This window comes from Solanum verrucosum, unplaced genomic scaffold (assembly GCF_900185275.1).
Source record: "Solanum verrucosum unplaced genomic scaffold, falcon-dt-bn FXZP01000182.1, whole genome shotgun sequence".
Taxonomy (NCBI): Eukaryota; Viridiplantae; Streptophyta; class Magnoliopsida; order Solanales; family Solanaceae; genus Solanum; species Solanum verrucosum.
The window spans coordinates 1,320,047-1,343,043 of NW_026020378.1; the positions used below are offsets into that span (position 1 = coordinate 1,320,047).

Below are 22,997 nucleotides of genomic sequence, written 5' to 3' on the forward strand. Positions count from 1 at the left end.
AAACCATGTAGCCAACGTGGGTATAAATTAAATGGTCATACTTTTTAGATGATTCCTTAGTGCTTTTTAGCATAGACTAGTGGATCCACATAGTTGGGTGTTCTATATCCCGGCAAGTTATAGGGCAGTTCTAGCAGCGTGGGCGAGACGTTGTATCATCACATAGCTCATAGTGGTGGTTGCCGGTTAAAGAAACTCCCACAGAATTATATTACTTTTTATATATGTATATTGAGTTGTTCCTTACTATTTTAAATGATTTATATAAACTGCACCTTCACTATTGTTTAATTCTGCATTTGAGTTGAGTATCTATGGTTTGGTTTTAGAAATTTAAAAACCGATTAAATTGGTTTGGTTTAGGCTTTAACTAATAACTGATCCAAACCGAACCATGAACACCCCTAGTTATAATTATCATTTTCCTTTACATTATTAATGTTATTTACTATGTAATCTTGTATGTAAGATAATATAGTGTTTTGGTTTTAATGACTGATAGGTTATAAATATTATTTTATAAATTCTTTGATACTAAATTCCCGCGCGAGATGCGGGTAATTTTACTAATTAAATATAAGAGAAAATCCTGTCAAATTGGTCAAATAATTATTTAAAGATTGGTCAAATAAAAATTTAAAGCTAATTCCTCAAAAGATATGGTCTAACAAGCATTTATAAAAAAAATTAATATCCCCATAATCTATAACCAAATGCCAGTGCAATAAATAATTGTCAAGTTCTTGTCATATTTGCTATAAATTTGCCATACACCAAGCTCAATATTCTCCATCCTAATTGATTGGTTTCTTTGTTAATTTCAAACACAATGATATCTAGGTATAGTATTATTGGTGTATTTTTCCTTGTTTTGGTCTCAATATTTGTTAATATTGAAGGTCGTAGTATCTCTCAGTTCTTAACCCAAAAAACAAAAGGAACAAAATGGGCTGTCCTAGTTGCTGGCTCCAATGAATGGACTAATTATAGGCATCAGGTTGTCATCCTAATTTATTTATTTTTTATAAAATATATATCACCTAACATTTTCTTATGATTCAATTTCTTACAAGCGTTGATTGATTGTCTTGATGATGGATAAATGACATTATTGGTGTGATTGGCTTACGACGATGTGAATGTTGGACGATTTATTTGTGGTGACTGGAGTGGTTTGATTATATCTTCATCAACATCTATCAACTTTGTTGTATTTTGTGAATCATGTGGCTATTATTGATTTTTTAAGTGTCATACATGTCTTGAGATAGTTGAATTTGATTATCCTACAACTATTGCTTAAAGATGAATCACATTGAACCACAAAAAAAAAAAGAAAATCAAGAATTCCACAAAAATCCAGAGTATTTGATTTATAAGTATAAAAATATGACACTTTGATTTGACTTAAAATTTTAAACTCTTTTGGTATTTCAAAATATCAAATTACTACCAACTTAAAGTCTAAAATCACGTTATTTTACAACATTTTGTGTTTAATAGACATATAATGAATGAAGTCAGAGAAAGTAATAAAGTCCAAATTACCTTTGTACAAACGAAAACAATTTAAATTTAAAATACTCTTATATTGTTATTAATGATTTATAGCCATAGTCTACAAATTTTAATAATGTTGTTTTCTGTTTTAAACTTTGTGTTAAAGTTAAACAAGCGGACGACAACTACAAAAATTCGAATGTAACTTGATTGCATGATTTCAGGCTGACGTGTGTCACGCTTACCAAATACTGAAGGCTGGTGGTCTTAAGGATGAGAATATCATCGTATTCATGTACGATGATATTGCTAACAATACAAAAAACCCTAGACCTGGTGTCATCATCAATAACCCACATGGCCATGATGTTTACAAAGGTGTCCCTAAGGTTTGTTCTTTTTGAGTTCAATTTCTTGGAAAATTTTCAAGATTATTAGAGTGTTTGTTAGCTAATGAGGGGTTTTCTCTTCTCTTTTTGTTGAAGCAGGATTATGTAGGAGATGATGTTAATGCTAAAAACTTTTTCAATGTCATCCTTGCAAACAAAAGTGGTGTTGTTGGGGGAAGTGGGAAAGTTTTGAAGAGTGGTCCAAATGACCATATCTTCATCTACTATGCTGATCATGGTGGCACTGGAGTTATTGGTAAGTATCTTTCTCACATTAATTTTGCTTAGTCTTAAACTCCGTGACACTTCAATTGAGACGGAGGGAGTAGTTATTATCTTAGAAAGCCAGTTTGTTTGCTGAAAAGAATTAGAATCAAGAAGAAATGTGACTTCCTAACATAATAAGTATTAGTGGAATGATTGTGTGAGAAATAAAACCCCATTTTGAAGTTGTGAAAATGTCACATTCTAACGACAAATTCCAAATCCCAAGTGTGGCTGTAGTTGTGAATGTGTATAAGTAATTGATGTTAGGAACTTGCCACCTAATGACATGGTTAGGTAATTGGAAAATTAAGCTAATTATACTCATTGTAAATCGAAGCTTGATTTGTGATTCTTTGAAACTGATTAGGATATGCATAATTGTTTTCGTGTTTTTATTATTATCAGCAATGCCAAGTGGAGAATTGGTTTATGCAAATGATCTAGTTAACGTGTTGAAAGAGAAGCATGCTTCAGGGACGTATGACAGACTGGTAACTTGCTTGCTTTAGTTTTTTCAGGCTTGCGCGAATGTTTGATCAGTGAAATTTAAAGTTTGTATTTTATGTTGGATGATGTTCAGGTGTTTTACCTAGAAGCCTGTGAGTCTGGAAGCATGTTTGATGGTCTTCTCCCCGAAGGACTTGATATTTATGTCATGACTGCAGCGAAACCTGATGAAGACAGTTATGGCACATACTGTGGCAAGAGTACTCCTGTTGATTCCTGTTTGGGTCAGTGTCCCCCTCTCGAGTTTAAGGGTGTTTGCTTGGGAGACTTGTTCAGTGTTGCCTGGATGGAAGATAGGTATAAACAATTTTTGTAACCTCTGTTCTCGTAGTCCATATTGTTAGGAAGGAGTATGCCAAGTAAAAATTCTTGTATTTTTTTTTTCCTATCATTTATACTTGGAAATGACGTATTATGTCAAACTAATTATTGTTTGCACCTATGAACAGTGATGTACAAGATCGAAAAACTAACAGCGTGCATCGGCAGTATAGTCGAGTAAGAGTTTATATTGTTATGGACAAATATTGTATATGCTCTAAACTATTTGTTTAAAAAATACAATGATTTCATTTGGTCTCTCAGGTTGCAAAAAGAACTGCTGCCGACTTAACATATTATAACTATGGCTCCCATGTCCAAGAATATGGTGATAAAGTGGTGAGTTTTGATCCTCTCGCCACGTATATGGGTGAAACTTCCAAAAATCACAGTCATGACTCTGTGGATGCAAAGTCATTCTCGACATCATCATCAAGGAATGTGGATCAGCGCAGTACTGAACTTTTCTATTTGCTCACCAAAGTACGTTCCTATCTCTTTTTGATGGAGAATTCATCTTCCTACACATGATTTTAGTTATGTTTTTCCTTAATGTTTGCAGCACAACAATGCTCCTGAAGGCTCCGATGAGAAATATAAAGCTCATGTGAAACTAAATGAAGTTATGTCAAAGAGAAGTCAAGTGGACAGCAATGTAAAACATCTAGGGGAGCTTCTTTTTGGTGTTGAAAAAGGTAATGAGGTACTACACAGTGTTCGACCTGCTGGACAACCACTTGTTGACAGCTGGGATTGCCTCAAGTCCTATGTAAGTATTTAACTTGGCCAAAAAAAAGCAATGTTTTCTGTGGTATTTTCGTGTTTTATTCTTTTGATGAGAACATGACTACTCAACTCCTTATAATAGGTCAAGATATTTGAGGTAGAATGCGGAAGATTAACAGCTTATGGAAGGAAACATGTACGTGGTATCGCCAACATCTGCAATGCTGGGATTACGAGTGAGAAAATGGCTGCTATGTCTGCTCAAGCATGTTCAAGTTAGTAGAGGGTACTCTTGGCAGTTGGCAAATAGTATATTGACTGCAATTTTTTTCTCTTTTAGTTGATAGCTACATTCAGAAAAAGACTGCTTAGAAGCAGATATTTTGCATGTACTACAGCTTTATTTTCTCAATTATAATGGCATCTTAATTTTTTATGCATTTACCAAGTCTTGTTCAGTTCGATTTTGTCTGGTTTTTTTGGTTGGAAATGATGAAGCTTTTAGCAGCTACTACATGCATAAGTAGATCCCACCAACTCATTAAGAATGTAGAACTTCTCCGAGTTATCATACACAATTTAAGCCCTTCTTATTTGAACAATTTTGAATATGATTTGCATTCTCACCACTCCAAAGCTTCTATATGCAAAAAGAAGTATGGGGAAAAATATAGATGAAAGAAAGTTTGTTCAGGTAGAACTTTTGCATAGTAAAGAGTTATTTACAATACCAACTATAACAATATTTACAAAAAGAAATGTTCATCTAGTACATTTCCACTCAATACTGATGTGCTTCTAAGCTGTATTTACAAGGAAGCAATTACACTAGCAAACAATTTTACAATCACCATATCAATCTTCATATTTGATAATTATGAATAATTTTGCTAGCATCTAGGCGTTGCATATTTCGCATTACATGCCAATCATGCACTAAAACCCCTCTGGAGGGAACTCCAAGTATTGGATGGAACACTGGGACAAGCTTGTGCTGATGCCTCCACCATCTGCTCCATCTTAATTCCAGCGTTGCATATGTTAGCAACAGAGCGCATATGTTTCATTCCATACTGAGATAACGATCCACAATGTGTTTCAAATGTTCTTACCTGTACAACACAGGAATTGCCGATGAATATAAGCCATGAAACCATTCAAACTAACAATATATCCAATACCAATGATCTGTGCCTCATACCCCCATACAAGCTTATACAAGAATAAATTTGAGAAAATTCAAAAGATATTGATGAAAATGGGGTTGGTGTACTTACATAGGATTTAAGGCAGTCCCAATCGTCAACAAGAGGCTGACCAGCAGGGCGGACACTAGTCAGCACCTCTGGACCTTTTTTAATTCCAAACAAAAGCTTACCGACAAGGGCTATGCTGTTGTCTAAGTGCATTCTATGTGATATTGCTTCATTTAACTGTTTCTGAGCCTCAGTTTTCCTAACAGAGCCTTCAGGAGCCTTGTGGAACTGCCAGTTTAGACAAACAGAACAATAAGTCAGAAAGATATCACATGGTGAAGAATATCAGATACAAAATCACACTCAATATACATCCCTCAACTTCAGTTATCAACTAAATTACTCATTGGCACCTAATGGTGCAAACGTATATTACTTCTTTCGTCCTTGGGATACTAACTTGTATCCCAAATGTGCTTCAAAAATCAAAACCTTTATTTCCTTCCGTTTTATATGTTTAGGTAAATTACTTCTTTCATCCATGGGATACTAACTTGTATCATAAAAACTTGGAGCACACCTTGTACCAGAAATGCACAAGATCTGCATCACGCTGGTTGACAGCCTTCGATACTCGCAAGGAATTGTCATCCACAAAAGTATAATTATCATTTGCAGGATCGGTACCCATATATAAGAATAGAGCATCCTTGCTGAGATGTACATCACCATATTGCATGACATGTGAACCATAGGCAGGATTCCCACTGGCAGTTCTCTCTTTGACCTGCATAACCAGGCATTAGAGACACAATTCTCAAATGGCATCATAAAAAAGAAGTGCATTTCAGAAATAACGCCCATAGATTATTCGCAGTAGTAGCTAAATAAATATAAAATGGAATCTACTTCCTCCCTTTACCCTTTCTCCCACTTTGCACAACTAAGAGATATTGGCTTCACTTTCTAAGTTCTTTTTCCTACTATTACTTTTTACTTTTCTACTGAGTCATCAATTCTATAATAGATTATCCCATTTCTTCATGTCCATAAGCTCTTACCAGGTGATATTGCTGCTTCAAAGTTTCAGTCCGCAGGTTGTGTCTGTCACTGCTCAGATACAAAGAACAGAGTCAACAAAAAATTATGCTGCTGAAATTAATAAAATAATTTCATAAGCAGATTTATACTATGCCTTAATCTAAACTGGTTAAGGTCGCTAAGTGGCATATTTAATAATTGCATAATGAAAAAAGTTGAACGTAAAGGAATAACAAATGGAAAGAAATCCTCATATAACAAGCCCCAGCTCGCATTGGCAACTCACCAACTCTTATATGATCTCTGGTGTAGAATCACAGAATGTATTCAAAGATACTTATAGGACTCGATGAACTAAAGTTTTTCAAACATAGTTGTCTGCTGATACAGACGTTGTTTAGACATTGAGAATATCTAGTTTTTCACATGGCATTTATGTAACGCAGAAAAACCACATATACCTGTCCTCCATCCAGGAAATACTATACAAGTCTCCCAGGCAGGTGCCATATTCAATAGGAGGACTAGGGTACTCCCCTGGGCAATAGGTTCCCCAGCTGCTCTCATCAGCATTTGATGCTGTTGTGGCATAGATGTTTAAACCTTCGGGAAGAAGACCCTCAAACATACTTCCAGACTCACAAGCTTCAAGGTAAAATACCTGTAAATAGACAACAAGAAATAACTCAGAGAATGGAAAAGTACTCAAACAACCTATAGCAGCACAAGTCTGCAGGAAATATTAAAGCTCAGCTCACCAAGCTTTTATATGTTCCGGAAGCATGCTTCTTCTTCAGAGCATCAATCAGATCATTGGCATAGAGGTAAGGATCGGTAGGCATCCCTAGAAAACATGACACTGTGATTAGTATATGAAGTGAAGGAAATATTCTTCATGCAATTTAAAAAGACCAATCAAATGCAAAATATAATTGACAACAGCAAGCCTTCAACACTTTGATCCAACAAAACATGTCCTGTCTCATTCATCCCCAAAAGAACCAACTCACTCATGATCCATACAAATGATAGAACTTCACATACAACAGTGATTACTCAAAACAGAAGATGCTTCATAAGAGACATAATAAAACCACTAAAATGAGACAGATTCTGAATTAACTTAGCTAGTGATTTCTTGTTGAGCATAGCAGCCTATATCATATTCAAAAAACTAAAACATGTTATTGTTAATTAGGAAGGCATATTAATCTTGGGAATATAGTTTAACAGGTAAAACGAATAGGTTCCACTCGAGAAAGGTATATGCTTGTAGATAATCATTGTGAATCTTCGAAAAATAATATGTCTATGATAAAATCAAGAAACTACTAATTGCCCTATAGTAAAAGTCAAGTGCCCTTTTTTTTCAATACCAATAGGAGTTTCCCAAACATTTACTGTGGTTTGAAGAACTGTTGCATATTCAATAGATAACAGTTAGATGCATAACCAATTTACGTCCTGTTTGTCTAAAAGAACAAGAACCAGCAGACATCATTTGTCTAGCACTATAAAAACAAGCATTTCTAGATATGGGAAAGGATCAAAGATTTTCATGAAACAAATCAGTATTAAGAAGTACAAAGAAGCTACTCACCAATCACTCCAGCACCTCCATGATCACTATAAAAGATGAAGATATGATCATTTGGACCACTATCTACCACCTTTCCACTGCCTCCGGTAAGTGCAGTTTTGTTCCCAAGGAGAGCAGCAAGAAAGTTGTTAACAGTAACATCATCCCCCGTGTAATCCTGCCTCAAGAGACAATATCAGAAACAGTTATTACTAGGTAGATGTAAAATTTACGGAAATAAACTTACCTTAGGTACTCCTTTGTAAACATCATCACCATGAGGGCTATTAATGATAACCCCTTGCCTTGGGTTCTCTTCATTGTTTGCAATGTCATCGTACATGAACACAACAATGTTCTCATCTTTGAGACCACCCTTCTTCAACAGTTGATATGCGTGGCATATATCAGCCTGAGTCAAGGATAGCAGGACATATTATCAATCTATAAGTAACCATGTGGATTCCCATAATCAAGAGAAGTTTTTTATTTTCTAGACAATCTCGAATTCAATTTATCAAAACAACGAAAAGGAATGGTCCATACATATGTAACCAACTAGTTAGAATTAACACTTAGTTGTTCTTGATATGTTAACATTATGTCCAGTATTTGCAGGAGTACTTTAGTACGGTTAGATATTAGTATGTCTAGCAAGGTCATACAAGTAAAAGACCTTGCTACTCAGAAACAAGAAAAGGGCCCCTTAATTACACCACAGAATAGTATTATATCAAGAGAAAAGAGTCTGATATACCCCTCAACTTTGTCATTTCAAGCTGATATGCCTCTCGTTATGAAAGTGGGTCATATATACCCTTACCGTTATACAAAAGGCTCACATATACTCCTATCGTTACAAAATGAGCTCACATATACCCTTCATTTAACGGAAGTAAAAAGATAGTTTTAAATTTATATTTTTGACTTTTAATTTTTTTCTTAAATCATTTAGGGGTATATATTATTCTTATAGCAAAGTTCAAGGTATATTTTAATCTTTTTCGTACATAAATTATTTTTGACTTCTTTGATTATCATTATTTGAGTTTCTTATTCTTATTCTTATTCTTATTTAATCTTTTCTTTCATTCCTTAGTGTAAAGAAAAAAAATTGAACTATTTTTTTGTGGCTATATTATAATTTAAAACTATTTTTTTTGTCTATATTGTAATTTAATTTTTGTATTTGAAGAAAAAATTTGGTCATCTATAATAAGTTTTACAAAATATTAGTGAAACATAAATAAATTTGACCATCAAAATAATAAATCTAAATTAGTCATTGAAACAAAAAAAAAGTCAAAAATAAGTTTTTTTTTTAAAAATGTTTCATAGAGGAAAAGGATATATGTGAGCCATTTGTAAATAAGTAGGAGTATATATAAGTCATTTTATATCAGCTCTAAATGACAAAGTTGAGGAGTATATCAGACATTTTTCCCCTTATATCAACTAACACCAGTGGCAGGGTACCCCACACCAGCTTCCTTGAAAATGATCCTTACTAAAATGAGTATATTAAATCGAGATAAATATGTACTAATGGATAATATACAGTTATACACTATCATGGTTAGCCCCACAATTAACACCCCTCACTAACATGTTATAATTAACCCAAATAAGGAAAAGGTTACACAACAGCAAAGTGATCCGCTGATGATAAATTAAGATTTAACAAGTTTGACTCTTATGAGTTATGACTGTCATCAATAGTGGCCTAGCTCTTACCACATCCAAACTAATATTCGGATGACACACATTTTCAGCTCTATCAAGTACTCCCTCTGTTATTAATTACTTGTCCATTTTTCCTTTTATAGTTGTCCTTAATTACTTGTTCATTTTGACAAATTAAGAAAGAACAATTCTTTTTTACCTATTATACCCTCAATTAAATGATTAATTACTTTGAAAAATGTAGAACTTTTCATCCACTTCATAATTAATAGAGGTAAAATGATAAACTTACTATATCATTAATTGTTTTCTTACATCAATTCAAAAGTAGATAAATAATTAGGGACAGAGGGAATACCATACAGTTAAGTCTCAATCTTTATACCCTCCAAAGTCCAGAAACAACAAATTAATTTTTACTCTAGTGTAATTTTTCAAAAGGTGATTCAATTAAACTCCTTCACAAAAGATGGTTAAGTCCCTCTTGCGTTATAATAAACTTGTCTTGATAGGTTTGATAAATCCATATCAAATAGGGTTGTTATTCCTTAAATAGAGGTCTCATGTTCGAGACGTTATATCAAAAAATCCTTTTGGCGGCTGGATTTTAAAATAGTCTCTTTCATTGAAAATAAAAAAGAATCCATATCAAACGACAAGATAGGGGGACATGTTGCGTGCACCTCAGCTTATCCATTATAAATATATATTATATTATATTATAATATAGTCTCTTATTAGCTCACAAAAGCATATACTAAACTTATTACAAAAGTCAATGGAAGCCATAATAAATTATACTGTAGCTCCGTCCCCACTAATTTGACACTTGAACCACTCACCATAAGGTAAATAAAACATTAAACATATATTCAATCAATTTATACTATCCTCCATCAACAAAAATAGCTTCAAAAGTAAAATAAAAAATAGCAAATAAATTGTATAATCACCTGGTGACGGTAATTCCAATAACCGTTTGATCCGGCAAGCAAAATAGCCCATCTAGTACCGACGGAGTCGCTCTCATCGGCATCGAAGAATCTAGAACCTTCCGATGGAAGTTTTAAAAAATTACGGCTCTCGGAAACGGAGACGTTTAACGAGAGCGCAATCAGGAACAAAACTCCGGCGATGGAACGATTCATTTTCGGAGCTCCGATAATACAATTAAAAATTAAAAATAGAAATAAAAGAGGAGTGTTTTATTATAGAAAAGGTTCCGTAATGAATATGTACATTTATAGAGTAAAAAAGAATATTCATGTGAGGTACGTGGACGGCTAAGATTCAATTTCACTTTTATTTTATTGATGAGACAATAGTGTAGTTGATGAGTCCCATTAAGTGGACCAATGTTATTTTATCTTCTTTTTTAAAATTTGAATCTTCTTACGTAGCTGCTGATACAGCCTCTCTTTTCATTACTACTTCTTAAAGTCTTTTTCATTGTTAGAATCTGGACGGTTTTGGGGATAAAGGTTTTTTGTTTTTTTCGTGCTTTTTGCACAAAAATGGCCTAAAGTTGAATAAGTTGTGAAAATTATTAAAACTGTTTTTTATACAATCTTAACAAAGATGCAAAAGTTCATTGCAATTATAATCACAAAGCTATTTTAAAAAAAATATATATTTGTTGATCAAAGTTTAGATTAATAAAAAATAAAATTGAACATGAATAGTAGCGTATTACTTTTTAATAAATTGAGCATGATTAATAATTTAATATCATTAGTAACTATATTATCATGTGAATATTTCATCACTTCTTTAAAGTTATCGCAAAAAAATAGATAGAATAAAATTGTGGGTTATTTTACAAAATATAAATTTGTGAGTCAAGTTTTGTATTCAAAAATTGTAGAATCATGATATGAAATTAATAAATCAGACTTTTTGAGAAATTTGAGATTTTATCTCATAATTTGAAATTACATATATATGATTTCAAATTATGAGATGAAATCGTTTATAAGGACATTAGCTCCCTTTATTTGTTTATTTATTTATGTTCAGGGGCGGAGCTACAGCCCGTGAAGGGTGGTCAGCTTCATCGGAAAATTAGATCGTATGCATAAGCAATATACCGTGCGTTATTTCGTTATATAAATAAATGCACACACTGAAGCACAGTGAAGACTGATAGTCCAGCGGTAAGTGTGTTCAGTTGAGTCTCCAACACTTGCCGCATGTTATAAGTTTATAACTAGTTTTTTATTCACCATTATTAAATACTATTTTTACAATGAAATCAATATTAAAAATGATACACATTCCAAATTTTTTATTGCTTTAAAAAATTATTCATAGAGAAAATTTAATATTTCTTATAAAGATTAAATTGCTTTTCTATCTATCTTTACTTGTCTAGTTAATAAAGATAGTTATTCAATTTTATTTGTTTAATTTAAAAAATTAAGAGATAATTTATTATATTGTGTTTATTTTATTTTTATTATTAAATACTATTTATTTCTCCATATTTAAATAACTAATAATTAAACTGAATAATATAGTAAAATTATCCTTCTATTTATTGTTTCTTAAGTGTGTCAAGTCAAACAAACAAACAAGTAAAGACGAATGAGAGAGTAGTAGTTAAAACTGTTTTTTGTTGACTTTTCCTGGTTAATTCTTATTTATACCATTAATAATAGTTTATATAAATGTTCATATGATTTAGTTAAATGATATGTAATTTAATATCAAATCTAGGTGCACCAACTTATTAATAATACAATATATACATATATTTTGTACACCCATTAGCTAAAAAAAATAAAATAATAAATTTTGAACACTCTTGACAAATTTTTTTGCTCCGCCACTATGTTGCGGTTAAGTGTAGTCAACCAAGTTGCAGGAGCTGATAAAATATAGGAAACTTCTGCAAAGAGACAAATACGTCATCTTCATACTTTTCATTATTGTAGTAGGAGTATCAATTTTATGAACTTTGATAAAAATAATAATAATAAATTCAAGAATCTTTACAAATAGTATAAATTTGTCTTTTGTGCAATCCTCATCCAATCTTACCTCCTTCCTCGAGAAAAAAAGAAAGAAATGGAATTAATATTTAATATAGCATTGGTTTCCAGTATGAAATTGTTCATTAAAAATTAGGAAATTTTGAAAAAATATTTGTGTTATTTTAGTTATCTTTTCGCTTTTGTATGAAAAGGGGAAAATTGGCTAGTCGCACTTTTATTTAAATCTTATATATTCTGATACCTTTCGTCACAGAAATTGAACTATAAAATCACTTCACAGGCTAATAATAGATGTGAGCTAAAATTGCATAATAATTTGGAAAAGAAGCTAAAACAGAAAAAAAAAATCCATTTTTATGTATTGTTAAAACTCATTTGTCATAAAAACAGACTATAAAAAAATAGAAGGAATCTTAGTAACATAATTAATTGATTGTCTGATTTATCATTTTTATTTTGTTCCTAAGGTTCGGTTCATTTATTTTTTAATTCTCTCAAACATTTTTCCTTTTTCTATTCTAATAAATTACGTAATTTTTTTTTAAAGACAATAAAGAAAGGGACGTGCATAATCTACAACAGTGAAAAACAAGTCATCAAGGATTAAGCAACAATAATTAATATAATTATGTTTTATATTATATTTATTATATATGCGTCATTTCTGTTGATATCATAAATTTTTAAGTTATGTAATTAAATTGTAAAAAGTCAAAAAGAGGAAATAAAGAAGAAATGATATTATACTGTACCTGAATAAATATTCATTTTTTCCTTTTTACCTCTTTAATACCTTCCTTCCAAACCAAGTTTTTATTCTTTCCCTTTTTCTACCCCAAAGAAAAAGATACCTAGGATGATTATAAATTCAAAATAAATATAATAAGTAGGTATAATAGTAGAAAGATAAAAACAATTAAAGTGAAGGATCAAAGCAATGACAAGCCAATATATTTTATTTGTCATGAATCAGAGCGAAGCTATAAGTTCAGATATGAATTTAGTCAAATCAAATAATGTATTTATATTAAAAAATTTATTAAATATATATCGATATTAAGTTTAAAACCTAGTTAATTGACACTTGGATTGACCTTTTTTTAATTCGAAATTCATAAAATATAAATTCTGACTCTGCCTTTATTATGAATTATATATCATAAATTTATGTCATTTTCTTCATTTCTTTATTCACATGAATTCACATAGCGTAATATGTGGGGTAAAGATACCATTCCACGGCGTAAATAGCGTTTCAAAGCAAACACGAGTTTTAAAAATGGCATGTTTTGAGTTACTTATTAAAAGCACCTGATAATCATTAAATGTTTATTTGGTATATAAAAAAAAATCATAGAGAATGACTAGTTTTTATTTTTATTTTTTAGTGTTTAATAATTAAGCAAAGCAAAAATAAATAAATCTAAAGTGTTTATTTATAATCTAGCAAAATATTATGGATTGGGGTTGGAGTGTTGGGCGGAGGGGAGGGGGGATAATAAACTTTGAATGTCATTTATGTAAGAAAATTTGTCAATATCAGCCATTATTTAAACCAATTCACCAAAGTAATAAATTTTATTTAATATTTTTTTATAAAATTAGAGTAAACGTATTTGATAGTAATGTTTTATCTATTGTTTTTATTCCAAGAAAATATATGGCAAAAAAAATATATTTGACAGAGTACACATACTTAAAATGCTACTATTAAGTACGTGTTATTAATTCAATACTCAGAAACACGTTTTAAGCTAAAACGTTGCTGACAATAACAATACTGAGTAGTAAGTATTAAAAAAAATTAACCTTGATTTTTATTGTTTTTCGTTTTTTGATTTCAAATTAGATTTGAAATATTGGGATTTGGATAAAAATAATATTTCATTTGCGATTTTCTTTTTATATGACTTTGTTATATAAAACTCGCCTAATGGCTAATATTGTAGCAAGATTAACTAATTCAGAGTAAATGTCATTGATTTAAGGTCAACACTTTTAATTCGAAAGAATAATCATGAAGCGTATCTAATTTGATTGAGAAACATCAAAATGTATTATGAGTTTGATAAACTAGTTAGTATACTAGCACTACGAGGTTGAATTCCGTGACCCGAAATAAGTTATATAATCTTGGTGAACACAATTTTGATTTCTCTCCTTATAAATTTTCCATTTCAAATCATTATTGTTGGGGTCACAAGTTACTAGATGATACTAAGAATCATTCAAATTCCTCCAAATTTTCCTTTCTTTGAAAATAAGTAATTAATAATAAATAATTACATACAACTTAGTTTTCACTTTATCCCCTGTGATGTTTGATTCAGATCCAATCTTGTTTGATTCTATATTTATTTGACAACAATTACATTATACTTCTTTATTAAAGATGTAATTTACGTATATATATATATATATGTTTGTTAATCTACATCCATTCTTGTATGAAAGGGCATTGTATAGACTTAGTCCTTAATGATGACTTAATATATAAAAAATAATTAAATTCATGTAATGGTTAATGGTTGCTTAGCTTGTTTTTTGAGAAAAAGACTAGTCTTGTAACATACTTACAAAGTCGATAAATATTCTAGTGGGGACAAGATTGTCAAAATTAAGTGGCAGATTGCAACAAGAAATTAAAGATAATATTGTTGTACTTGTCATATATTTGAAGAAGGCAATTGGGTTGCAACTTGATTTTCCTTTGGTAAGATAATGACTGAAAACTGTTCCACAGATACCAAATTAAAAGAATCTAAAATTGTCATGTCTACATTTAATTTATATGTGCTTTCGTGTTAGAATCAACTTTGTGGGTATTATTATATATATATATATGTCCATTGGAATCTTCAGATGACTAGTACCATCTTGATTAACTCGGTTAATTAGGAACAAGTTATTTTACAATAAATTATTTTATTATGTATTTAAAATAATTTACTCCAATCAAATAAAAGATAAAATAATCTTACATTTTATCTTTTAAATTTTTATATCCTATACCTTACCTCAAACCACTCACTAATTTTCCTTTGGTAAGATAATGACTGAAAACTGTTCTACAGATACCAAATTAAAAGAATCTAAAAATTGTCATGTCTACATTTAATTTATATGTGTTTTCGTGTTAGAATCAACTTTGTGGGTATTATTATTATTATATATATATGTCCATTGGAATCTTCAAGTGACTAGTACCATCTTGATTAGCTCGATTAATCAGGAACAAGTTATTTCGTAATAAGTTATTTAATTATGTATATAAGATAACTTATTCCAATCAAACAGAAGATAAAATAATCTTACATTTTATCTTTTAAATTATTATATCTTATACTTTACCCCAAACCACTCACTAATTTAATTTATGTGAAGGAATTATTGCTTAGTTGGCCTTCAGTAGTTCAGTTTTGTTGCTAAATTAAAATAATTAATTAATGATCCTAAGGGATAAGGCTACACAGAGAGTATGTGGCTCTCTCTGTATGTATTTATATTCAATTATTCATCATAAAAACACCTCTCATATACGTATGGTGTTTTGCAAAAGCTATTTTCAATTTATGCAAATTAAATTTTGTAATTCTCCACTTTTATTTTATTTATAGAGATAGAGAAAAAGATTGGTGTAAAAATTAAAAATATCGTGGGGCATAAGCTGAAGTAATATTGAGGGATAACCTATTTACAAGTGTTATTCAAAGTAAAATCGCTTTATAATTTTATTTTATTTTTATCTTTCTTTTTTAGCTTTCTCTTAATATTGATATCCTATTAAGGCTTTGATTAAATTTAAATTTACATCGAAAAGTTTTAGTCTCTTCATTTCATATTTCTTGGGTCGATCCATACTAAAATTAGTTGCTTCAATTTACTTGTTCAACTTATGAAATTAAGAGAATTTTATAATATTTTTCTCTTTCTATCATTAGTATTATATATATATATTTATTATTATTTTTTTATTTTTTTAAATCATAAAAGTTTGGTTCTTCAATATACCGATGTTTCGAGACACCGAATTGAAGAACCAAACTTTTGAAAAGAAAACACCTAACATCCAACTGAAAAATCAAAATCGAAAAATTGAATTAGTTCAATTCTATTAGATTTTCCAATATTTATGTCCACCTTTAATTACGTCTTTCCTAATTTCAATAGAATAAATCAATGTACCAAAAAGAAAACATAAATTTCATTAATTTTAAATGACTAAACTGACAAAAATTTATAGAATGTGACTAAAGAGAGCATGACATGTAATTACAAAGTAAAACCCCATACGTTTAGCCAATCTCAACCTATCCTTTTCAGAAGTTACGTAATACATGCAAAATTCAACTCAAACACAAGAAATCAAGTGTGGTTGCTTTACTAATCAAGCAAAAGAGCTACTCCCTCCATTTTAATTTAAGTGATATAATTTAATCAGATAAAAATATTTAAAAGAACTATAAAATTATAAAATTTGTATTTACAAACATATTATAATATATGTGTAACTATAAACATCTGGGTTTATTTTACAATAATAGATTGTATATATGCATACATAATTTAACATGAAAATTTATCAACCAATTACTTTGATATGTGTAAGGGGAAAAGTTACATGAGGATCAGAAGATTCACCTAAATCCTCTTCGTTGAAATTTTAGGAGAAGCGTAGCTTTATGACTTAGGGGGTTCAAAGGAACTTGTTTTAGTACTTTATTTTATTTATTTATTAAACCACATTATTTGTGGCCAAACGTGGGTCATAACTTGATTAAGAGTAAAAATTACTTATTTTTTTAATTGTCACTCTTGAGTACATGTTACGGGTGATGGGAGGGTTGAGGGTGTTTTTGAGTAAACTTATAAACTAATCAAACTGTATTATAAGCAAATTTAAACTTATTTACGACATTTGGTAAACTTTATAGTATTTATAAGTCATTATCAATTAAAAGTCATAAGTTGATCACCTATAAGGCTCTAACGTTTGATATCATTTGATGCAAGCTTGTAACTAAAATTAGTTGATCATATTCTTGGATCTTATCCTATTTAATCTACGGAAAAGGGTCAAAATTGCCCCTAAACTATGCGAAATAGACCACTTATACCCTTCGTTACATTTTGGGATCAAAAATGCCTCTGCCGTTATCCTAAGAGACCACAAATACCCTCAAGAGTTAACACCCCAAATTTTTAGTGACATGGCAAGCCAAGTGTGACTGATCCTTCTACCTAAGTGTTGCCAACTAGGACTCACTACAAAAGAACTAGACGTTTAGCAGCGACAACAGTCGCCACAAAATCCCAGAAAGTCGTCACTAAAGGTTTTTTAACAATAAATTATGATTTGTGTGTTTTTTCTTCATTGTTTTTAAAAAACCAAAAATGATATCGATTAAGAAGGAGTTTGAAGACACTATATGTTTTATTTTTATATCATTTGTAAATGTATAAAATGTACGATGATGCATTATTTAGTAGGAGATTTGAATCGAGAAGTAATTTTGATGATTTTCGTAATAATATTGGATGTTTTTAATGTTAATAGTCCAAGTTATTTATTTTAGAATATTAGGTTGCAACCGAAAATTAATTATCATATTATTTTATTGAAAACATAGGTTTTACTAGCGAATGGTTGTTGCAACCTTAGTCGCCACTAAAAATCACTCATAAATATTTCGGAATTTTGTGGCGACTATTGTCGCCGCTAAAGGTCTAGTTCTTTTGTAGTGAATCCTGGTTGGCAACGCTTAGGTGGAAGGATTAGTCCCACGTGGCTTGCCATGTCACTAAAAATTTGAGGTGTTAACTCCTGAGGGTATTTGTGGTCTCTTGGGATAACGGCAGGGGCATCTTTTATCCCAAAATGTAACGAAGGGTATAAGTGGTCCATTTCGCATAGTTCAGGGGCAATTTTGACCCTTTTCCGTTTAATCTATCATATACATATATATATATATATATATATATATATATATATATATAAGAAAACCTTAGACCCGCCTACGTTGCACCACCACAAACCAAATTCACTTTTTATTTATTTATTTACAAAACTAGCTAGCATTCCCTTTAATGAAGAGTTGCGACTTTAATGAAGAGTTGTGACTTTTATGAAAAGTTGCGACTCTAATGAAGAGTTGCGACTTTTATGAAAAATTGTGACATTTTCGAAGGGTTGCAACTTTTCCAAATAGTTGTAACATTTCCGATAAGACACAATACATATTTGTTCACACTACCATTAAATTTGAACCTTTCCCTCTTCTTCTTCTTCTTCTTCTTCTTCTTCACAATTAGTATTTGTGTAATTTACTCATGTTGAGTGCCTCAGTGACACCATTGCTTATGTTACAGATCCTAATATGTATTTTTACAGTAATTAATTTATGCTTATATTATTAAGGATAAATGATAAGTTGTAATAATTTTCATTTTCCTTTACATTATTAATCTTTTATGTAGGATAATATAGTGTTTTAATTTTAGTGACTAATAGGTTTTAAGTATTATTATATATATTCCGTGATATTAAATTTCGCGCGGATAATTTTAGTAGTTTTATATATAATTAGAAACACTTGGAAAAAAGACAATAATTCTTAATATGTGATTATGATTTCCTCTTCTTCTTTTTTTAATGCTTGAAAACTAATTGAGAGTGATGCTCATCATATTTATATCATCACAAACTTAAACATTATAAGGTGAAGTGAAAAATCTAAAAGCTCTATTATTATTTATTGGGGGGTTTTCCAAAGCTTGAAAAGTCACAAGTGAATTTTGTGATTTATTGATTTTTTTTCCGGATAAATTAATTGTTGGGGTTTCATTTGGAATTTGTAGCCAACATTTGTAAACTATTGAAGAAGCTTTGTGCTAATTGGTGATATTTTTTACCATATTTGTGGGCTTAAGTTAATAATATAAAAATATGTATAGTTAAATACTTCTTTTACACTATTATATATTTTTATACAAAATTGCTACCCCATTTATAATATTATATCATATTGTATACCAAATATATAAACGCTCACGGTGATTTTTTATTTTTTTTAATATGCAGGTGTAAACTGGAAATATGATACATAAATGTAATATTTTGTGTTAGGTCCTATATTTTTATGAAAAAATCCTAATACTTTTAAATTAATTATTTTTGTAAATAACTTTAGGGACATATTGATCATTTGACAGAAAATTATTCATCTACATTTTTGAACAAAACACATTGAAAGATTTTTATTACCAATTTTAATATATTTATTCAAATACATAATTATTTATTTATAAAATTAATTTTAACATGAATAAAGAATATTTATGAGATATTTTGAATAGATTATAATTTTGGTTTTGTCGAGTTCCTTGGGAATCTCTTCATGGAAGTGGACAAATTGGAAGAAAGTGCAGTAGTCATCACTACTTTTATGTCTCCTTATCAATCACAAAATACATTCTTGGAAATATCCTATTTTGTTTACAAGTCTTAGATAATGGACCCATTTGATCATTAAAAAATATATTTTTTAAATTATTATTTTTACATTTTATTTAAAGATTATCGTTTGGTTATGAAAGTTTTAAATTCAACATAAAGTTATATTGAATAATGGAAAACACTCGACACTTTTTTTTTTCACTTTCATTATAAATCTTTTTACAAATTTTAGCCACATTTTTATTTTTATAAAAAAAAAAAGTCCTATTTAAACTATATTTTATATATATATATTTTTAGGAAAAATGTATTCAAACAATTAAATATTATTTGCAAAGATTATAATCAAGCACAAGGTAAGGTGCCATGGTGTAAGTTATTTGGGGATGACACAGTTTTGATTGATGAGACATGCAACAAAGTTAACACTAAGTTGGAGGTTTGGAGACAGACGGTGGAATCTAATTGTTATAAGGTTGAGCAAGATCATGATTGAATATTTAGGGGTCGTTTGGTAGAGTGTATAAGAATAATGCAAAATATGGTGCATTAGTAATGCTTGCATTAGTAGTGCTTGCATTAGTTATGCAAGCATTATTTCTTATACATTGTTTGGTTTGATGTATTAGAAATAACAAATCTTGCATAATTTCTATTAAAAAATATATGTTTACAAATATGCCCTTCACACTTTATTTATTTGTACACTTCCTTTGCAACAAAGTTCTTTGCTAAAACATAAAAAAAAATTCTTTGCTAAAACATCATTAACTCTTCTTCTTCTTCTTTTTTTCTTCTAAAAATAATATTAACTAGTTGTACTATTGCGTCAAAATATTTTTGTGGAAAGTTCGCAAATATTTTTTTTATCAAATTTATCGTCACAATAGTAAAATTTTTGATTAAATTATATTGAAATTAATTATTTTTTAAAAAAAAAAAGATACTTAAGAGGTCATAAAGCCTATTAAGACACCAACAAATTAAAAGACACCGAAAAGCAAATCAAAATAAAAACAAAAACTTGTGACAACAAAGAAAATGAAAAGACTTTAAGGGTAGTTTTGTAATTATTTAATTTAATGCAAGTGTTAAAATGCTATGTATTACTAATACCTAGAATTCCTTGGTATTAGTAATACACAAGTTAATTAATACACAATAGAGTGTGCATTAGTTATACATGACATGAAAAAGCGTACCAAACAAGGTACTACTAATACACACACTTAATGCATGTATTATATTTTCTAATACACTCTACCAAACGACCCCTAAAGAGTGTAAGTTGAGTGATCTAACACATAGAACTGACATAAAAATGAGGCTTGATACACATGTCATCTAAAGGAGAGGTCAAAATGGACAAACAAAAAGATTGATTGTAAAGCAAATAAATAGCAAAATTTATTTTATGAAAAAAATTCTCATTTTTTTTTATACTTTTATTATTGAAGAAACTCATAATTTTATATATCAAAAAGATTTTACAATACACTTAAAATTGAGACATGATATAGCTTCGCATGAGAAGTTAATAAAAAGAATTGTAGTTTGTCCATAAATGGGTGAACAACCTTTAAAATTCATGTGATATTTTTTTATTTTGTTTTGTTTTGGGAAAGACTGACGGGTTAAATTTATTTGTCACAGTTCACCCACAAATGAGCGAAGTGCCTGTTTTGATCTGTATTATTAGAGAGGGTCGAAGAAATGTATGTTTTAAAGCCGAACTATCTATCTGTCTATATATATATATATATATATATATGCACATAGACCCTTCAAACTATCAAATTCAAAGTTTTCTTTCTTTACAAAAACAAAGAGAATACTTTCATCGGCATAAAAAAAATCTTCAAAAGAACGAAAATTCTTAGATAATTTAAGATTACAAAAATCATAAAATTTAAATACTAATAAAAAATGAGTTGACACTTTTTAGAATATTTTTAACATTCAATTTTTTATAAAAATTATTTTATAAATTTAACAAGGTATTAAATTATGCTCCTTTTGTCCCTAATTACTTGTTCATTTTTAAATTGACATACTTATTAAGAAAACTATTGACATAGTGAATTTACCATTTCATCCCTATTAATTATGAAGTGGATTAATTGAGGGTATAATAATTTTTTTTTTCTTGATTTGTCAAAATAAACAAATAATTAGGGACAACTTAAAAGAAAAATAGACAAGTAATTAGGGACAGAGACGGTAGTACGAAACACAATCAAGTCCAATAATTCCAATTAAAGCAATTACTCCTTTTTATTTTCATGACTAAACAAACGCTCGATTCCATAAATAAATCTTAATCTAGCCACCTCTCTCTATAATGACGCCTTCCAAAATTGAAAGGAACCTTCCGAAAATTCCATGTCACTCTGTCAAGGATTTATTTATTTATCTTCTATTTATCATTTTGTATTTGGAGATTAATTACTATCCACTAAAAGTGGATAAGAAAATTACATGTCAATTATTTTTAGAAATACTTATGTCTCTTAATTTAATTATTATATTTTCACATTTAAATAAATTGGAGTACATATGATGATAGATGAATCAAAGTTTATTTTCAATTAATTTTTGTATTGTTAATTGAATGAACTAAGAAGAGAAAACACACTTTAAGGCAATGGAAATATCTATCCAAAAACTTTTCATGCTGTGAAGAAGACTTAATAAGTTATGGATAATTTTTTTGTGAGATTAATTAGTTTAGATTTTAAAAAGAAAGAAAAAAGAGTAAAAAAGTTACCATATAATACTCTTTTTGTTATTTTTATTTAAATAATAATAATATGTGAATATGTTAAGAGAAATAAGTATTTCTAAAAAATGAATTGACGGTGTAATTTTCTTGTCCATGGTCAGTGAAGAGAAGTTAATTCCTTTTATTATTTTCTTTATTTTATCTTGAACGTTTTAGGAGAATTTTAATTCTTAATAACTTATAGTTAATTAATTATTTAATTTTTTTTATCTTATTAGTAAGAGTTGGATTTCTATCTTGTAATCCCTTCTCTATCTACCCTTTCTCTACCCCAATTTTTATTTTTTATTTTGAAAAACCATCCAAGTGGATTTTGATTAATTCCAAGAATTCCATTACCTAAGCTAAATTTTATTTTTACAAATTCTCCATTTTTTGGAAAAGAAAATATAGTACTCATCGGTAACAAAACTAAATAGAAGCTTAAGTTAGAGCTTTTATACTTTTAACAAATCTAATTTTTTAAGAAAAAGAATTAGAGGTAGCAGAAAAAAATTATCAACCTGAAAGCTGAAAGCAACCTCAAATATGAAAATCAAACTTTAGTAGCTTAGCTT

At 29.6% G+C, this 22,997-nt stretch overlaps 2 protein-coding genes across 2 annotated transcripts; one reads left to right on the plus strand and one right to left on the minus strand.

Annotated features, from left to right (window-relative positions):
• The first annotated feature begins 811 nt into the window (after positions 1–811).
• Positions 812–4,020, plus strand: LOC125838603 (vacuolar-processing enzyme-like). Its single transcript, XM_049517659.1, has 9 exons — positions 812–997; positions 1,725–1,889; positions 1,989–2,145; positions 2,562–2,647; positions 2,737–2,960; positions 3,113–3,161; positions 3,249–3,467; positions 3,547–3,753; positions 3,853–4,020. The coding sequence occupies exons 1-9, from the start codon at positions 830–832 to the stop codon at positions 3,988–3,990; spliced, it is 1,413 nt and encodes a 470-aa protein (XP_049373616.1). The 5' UTR covers positions 812–829; the 3' UTR covers positions 3,991–4,020.
• A 419-nt stretch (positions 4,021–4,439) lies between these two features.
• LOC125838495 (vacuolar-processing enzyme-like) lies at positions 4,440–10,424 on the minus strand. Its single transcript, XM_049517532.1, has 9 exons — positions 10,163–10,424; positions 7,774–7,938; positions 7,548–7,704; positions 6,706–6,791; positions 6,409–6,608; positions 5,968–6,016; positions 5,487–5,693; positions 4,988–5,194; positions 4,440–4,822 (listed from the first exon to the last, which is right to left on the minus strand). Exons 1-9 carry the CDS (start codon positions 10,355–10,357, stop codon positions 4,640–4,642), a joined length of 1,449 nt encoding a protein of 482 aa, XP_049373489.1. The 5' UTR covers positions 10,358–10,424; the 3' UTR covers positions 4,440–4,639.
• Positions 10,425–22,997: the final 12,573 nt, after the last annotated feature.

What these genes read in the sequence shown, in the direction of transcription:
- LOC125838603 (XM_049517659.1), top strand. Translation starts at nt 830, where the DNA reads ATGATATCTAGGTATAGTATTATTGGTGTATTTTTCCTTGTTTTGGTC. An exon ending in GGACTAATTATAGGCATCAG is followed by an intron (nt 998 to 1,724) that starts GTTGTCATCCTA and finishes GCATGATTTCAG; the next exon opens with GCTGACGTGTGTCACGCTTA. An exon ending in TTTTCTATTTGCTCACCAAA is followed by an intron (nt 3,468 to 3,546) that starts GTACGTTCCTAT and finishes TAATGTTTGCAG; the next exon opens with CACAACAATGCTCCTGAAGG.
- LOC125838495 (XM_049517532.1), bottom strand. Translation starts at nt 10,357, where the DNA reads ATGAATCGTTCCATCGCCGGAGTTTTGTTCCTGATTGCGCTCTCGTTA. An exon ending in CCGGAACATATAAAAGCTTG is followed by an intron (nt 6,609 to 6,705) that starts GTGAGCTGAGCT and finishes GTCTATTTACAG; the next exon opens with GTATTTTACCTTGAAGCTTG. An exon ending in ATTTCCTGGATGGAGGACAG is followed by an intron (nt 6,017 to 6,408) that starts GTATATGTGGTT and finishes GTATCTGAGCAG; the next exon opens with TGACAGACACAACCTGCGGA.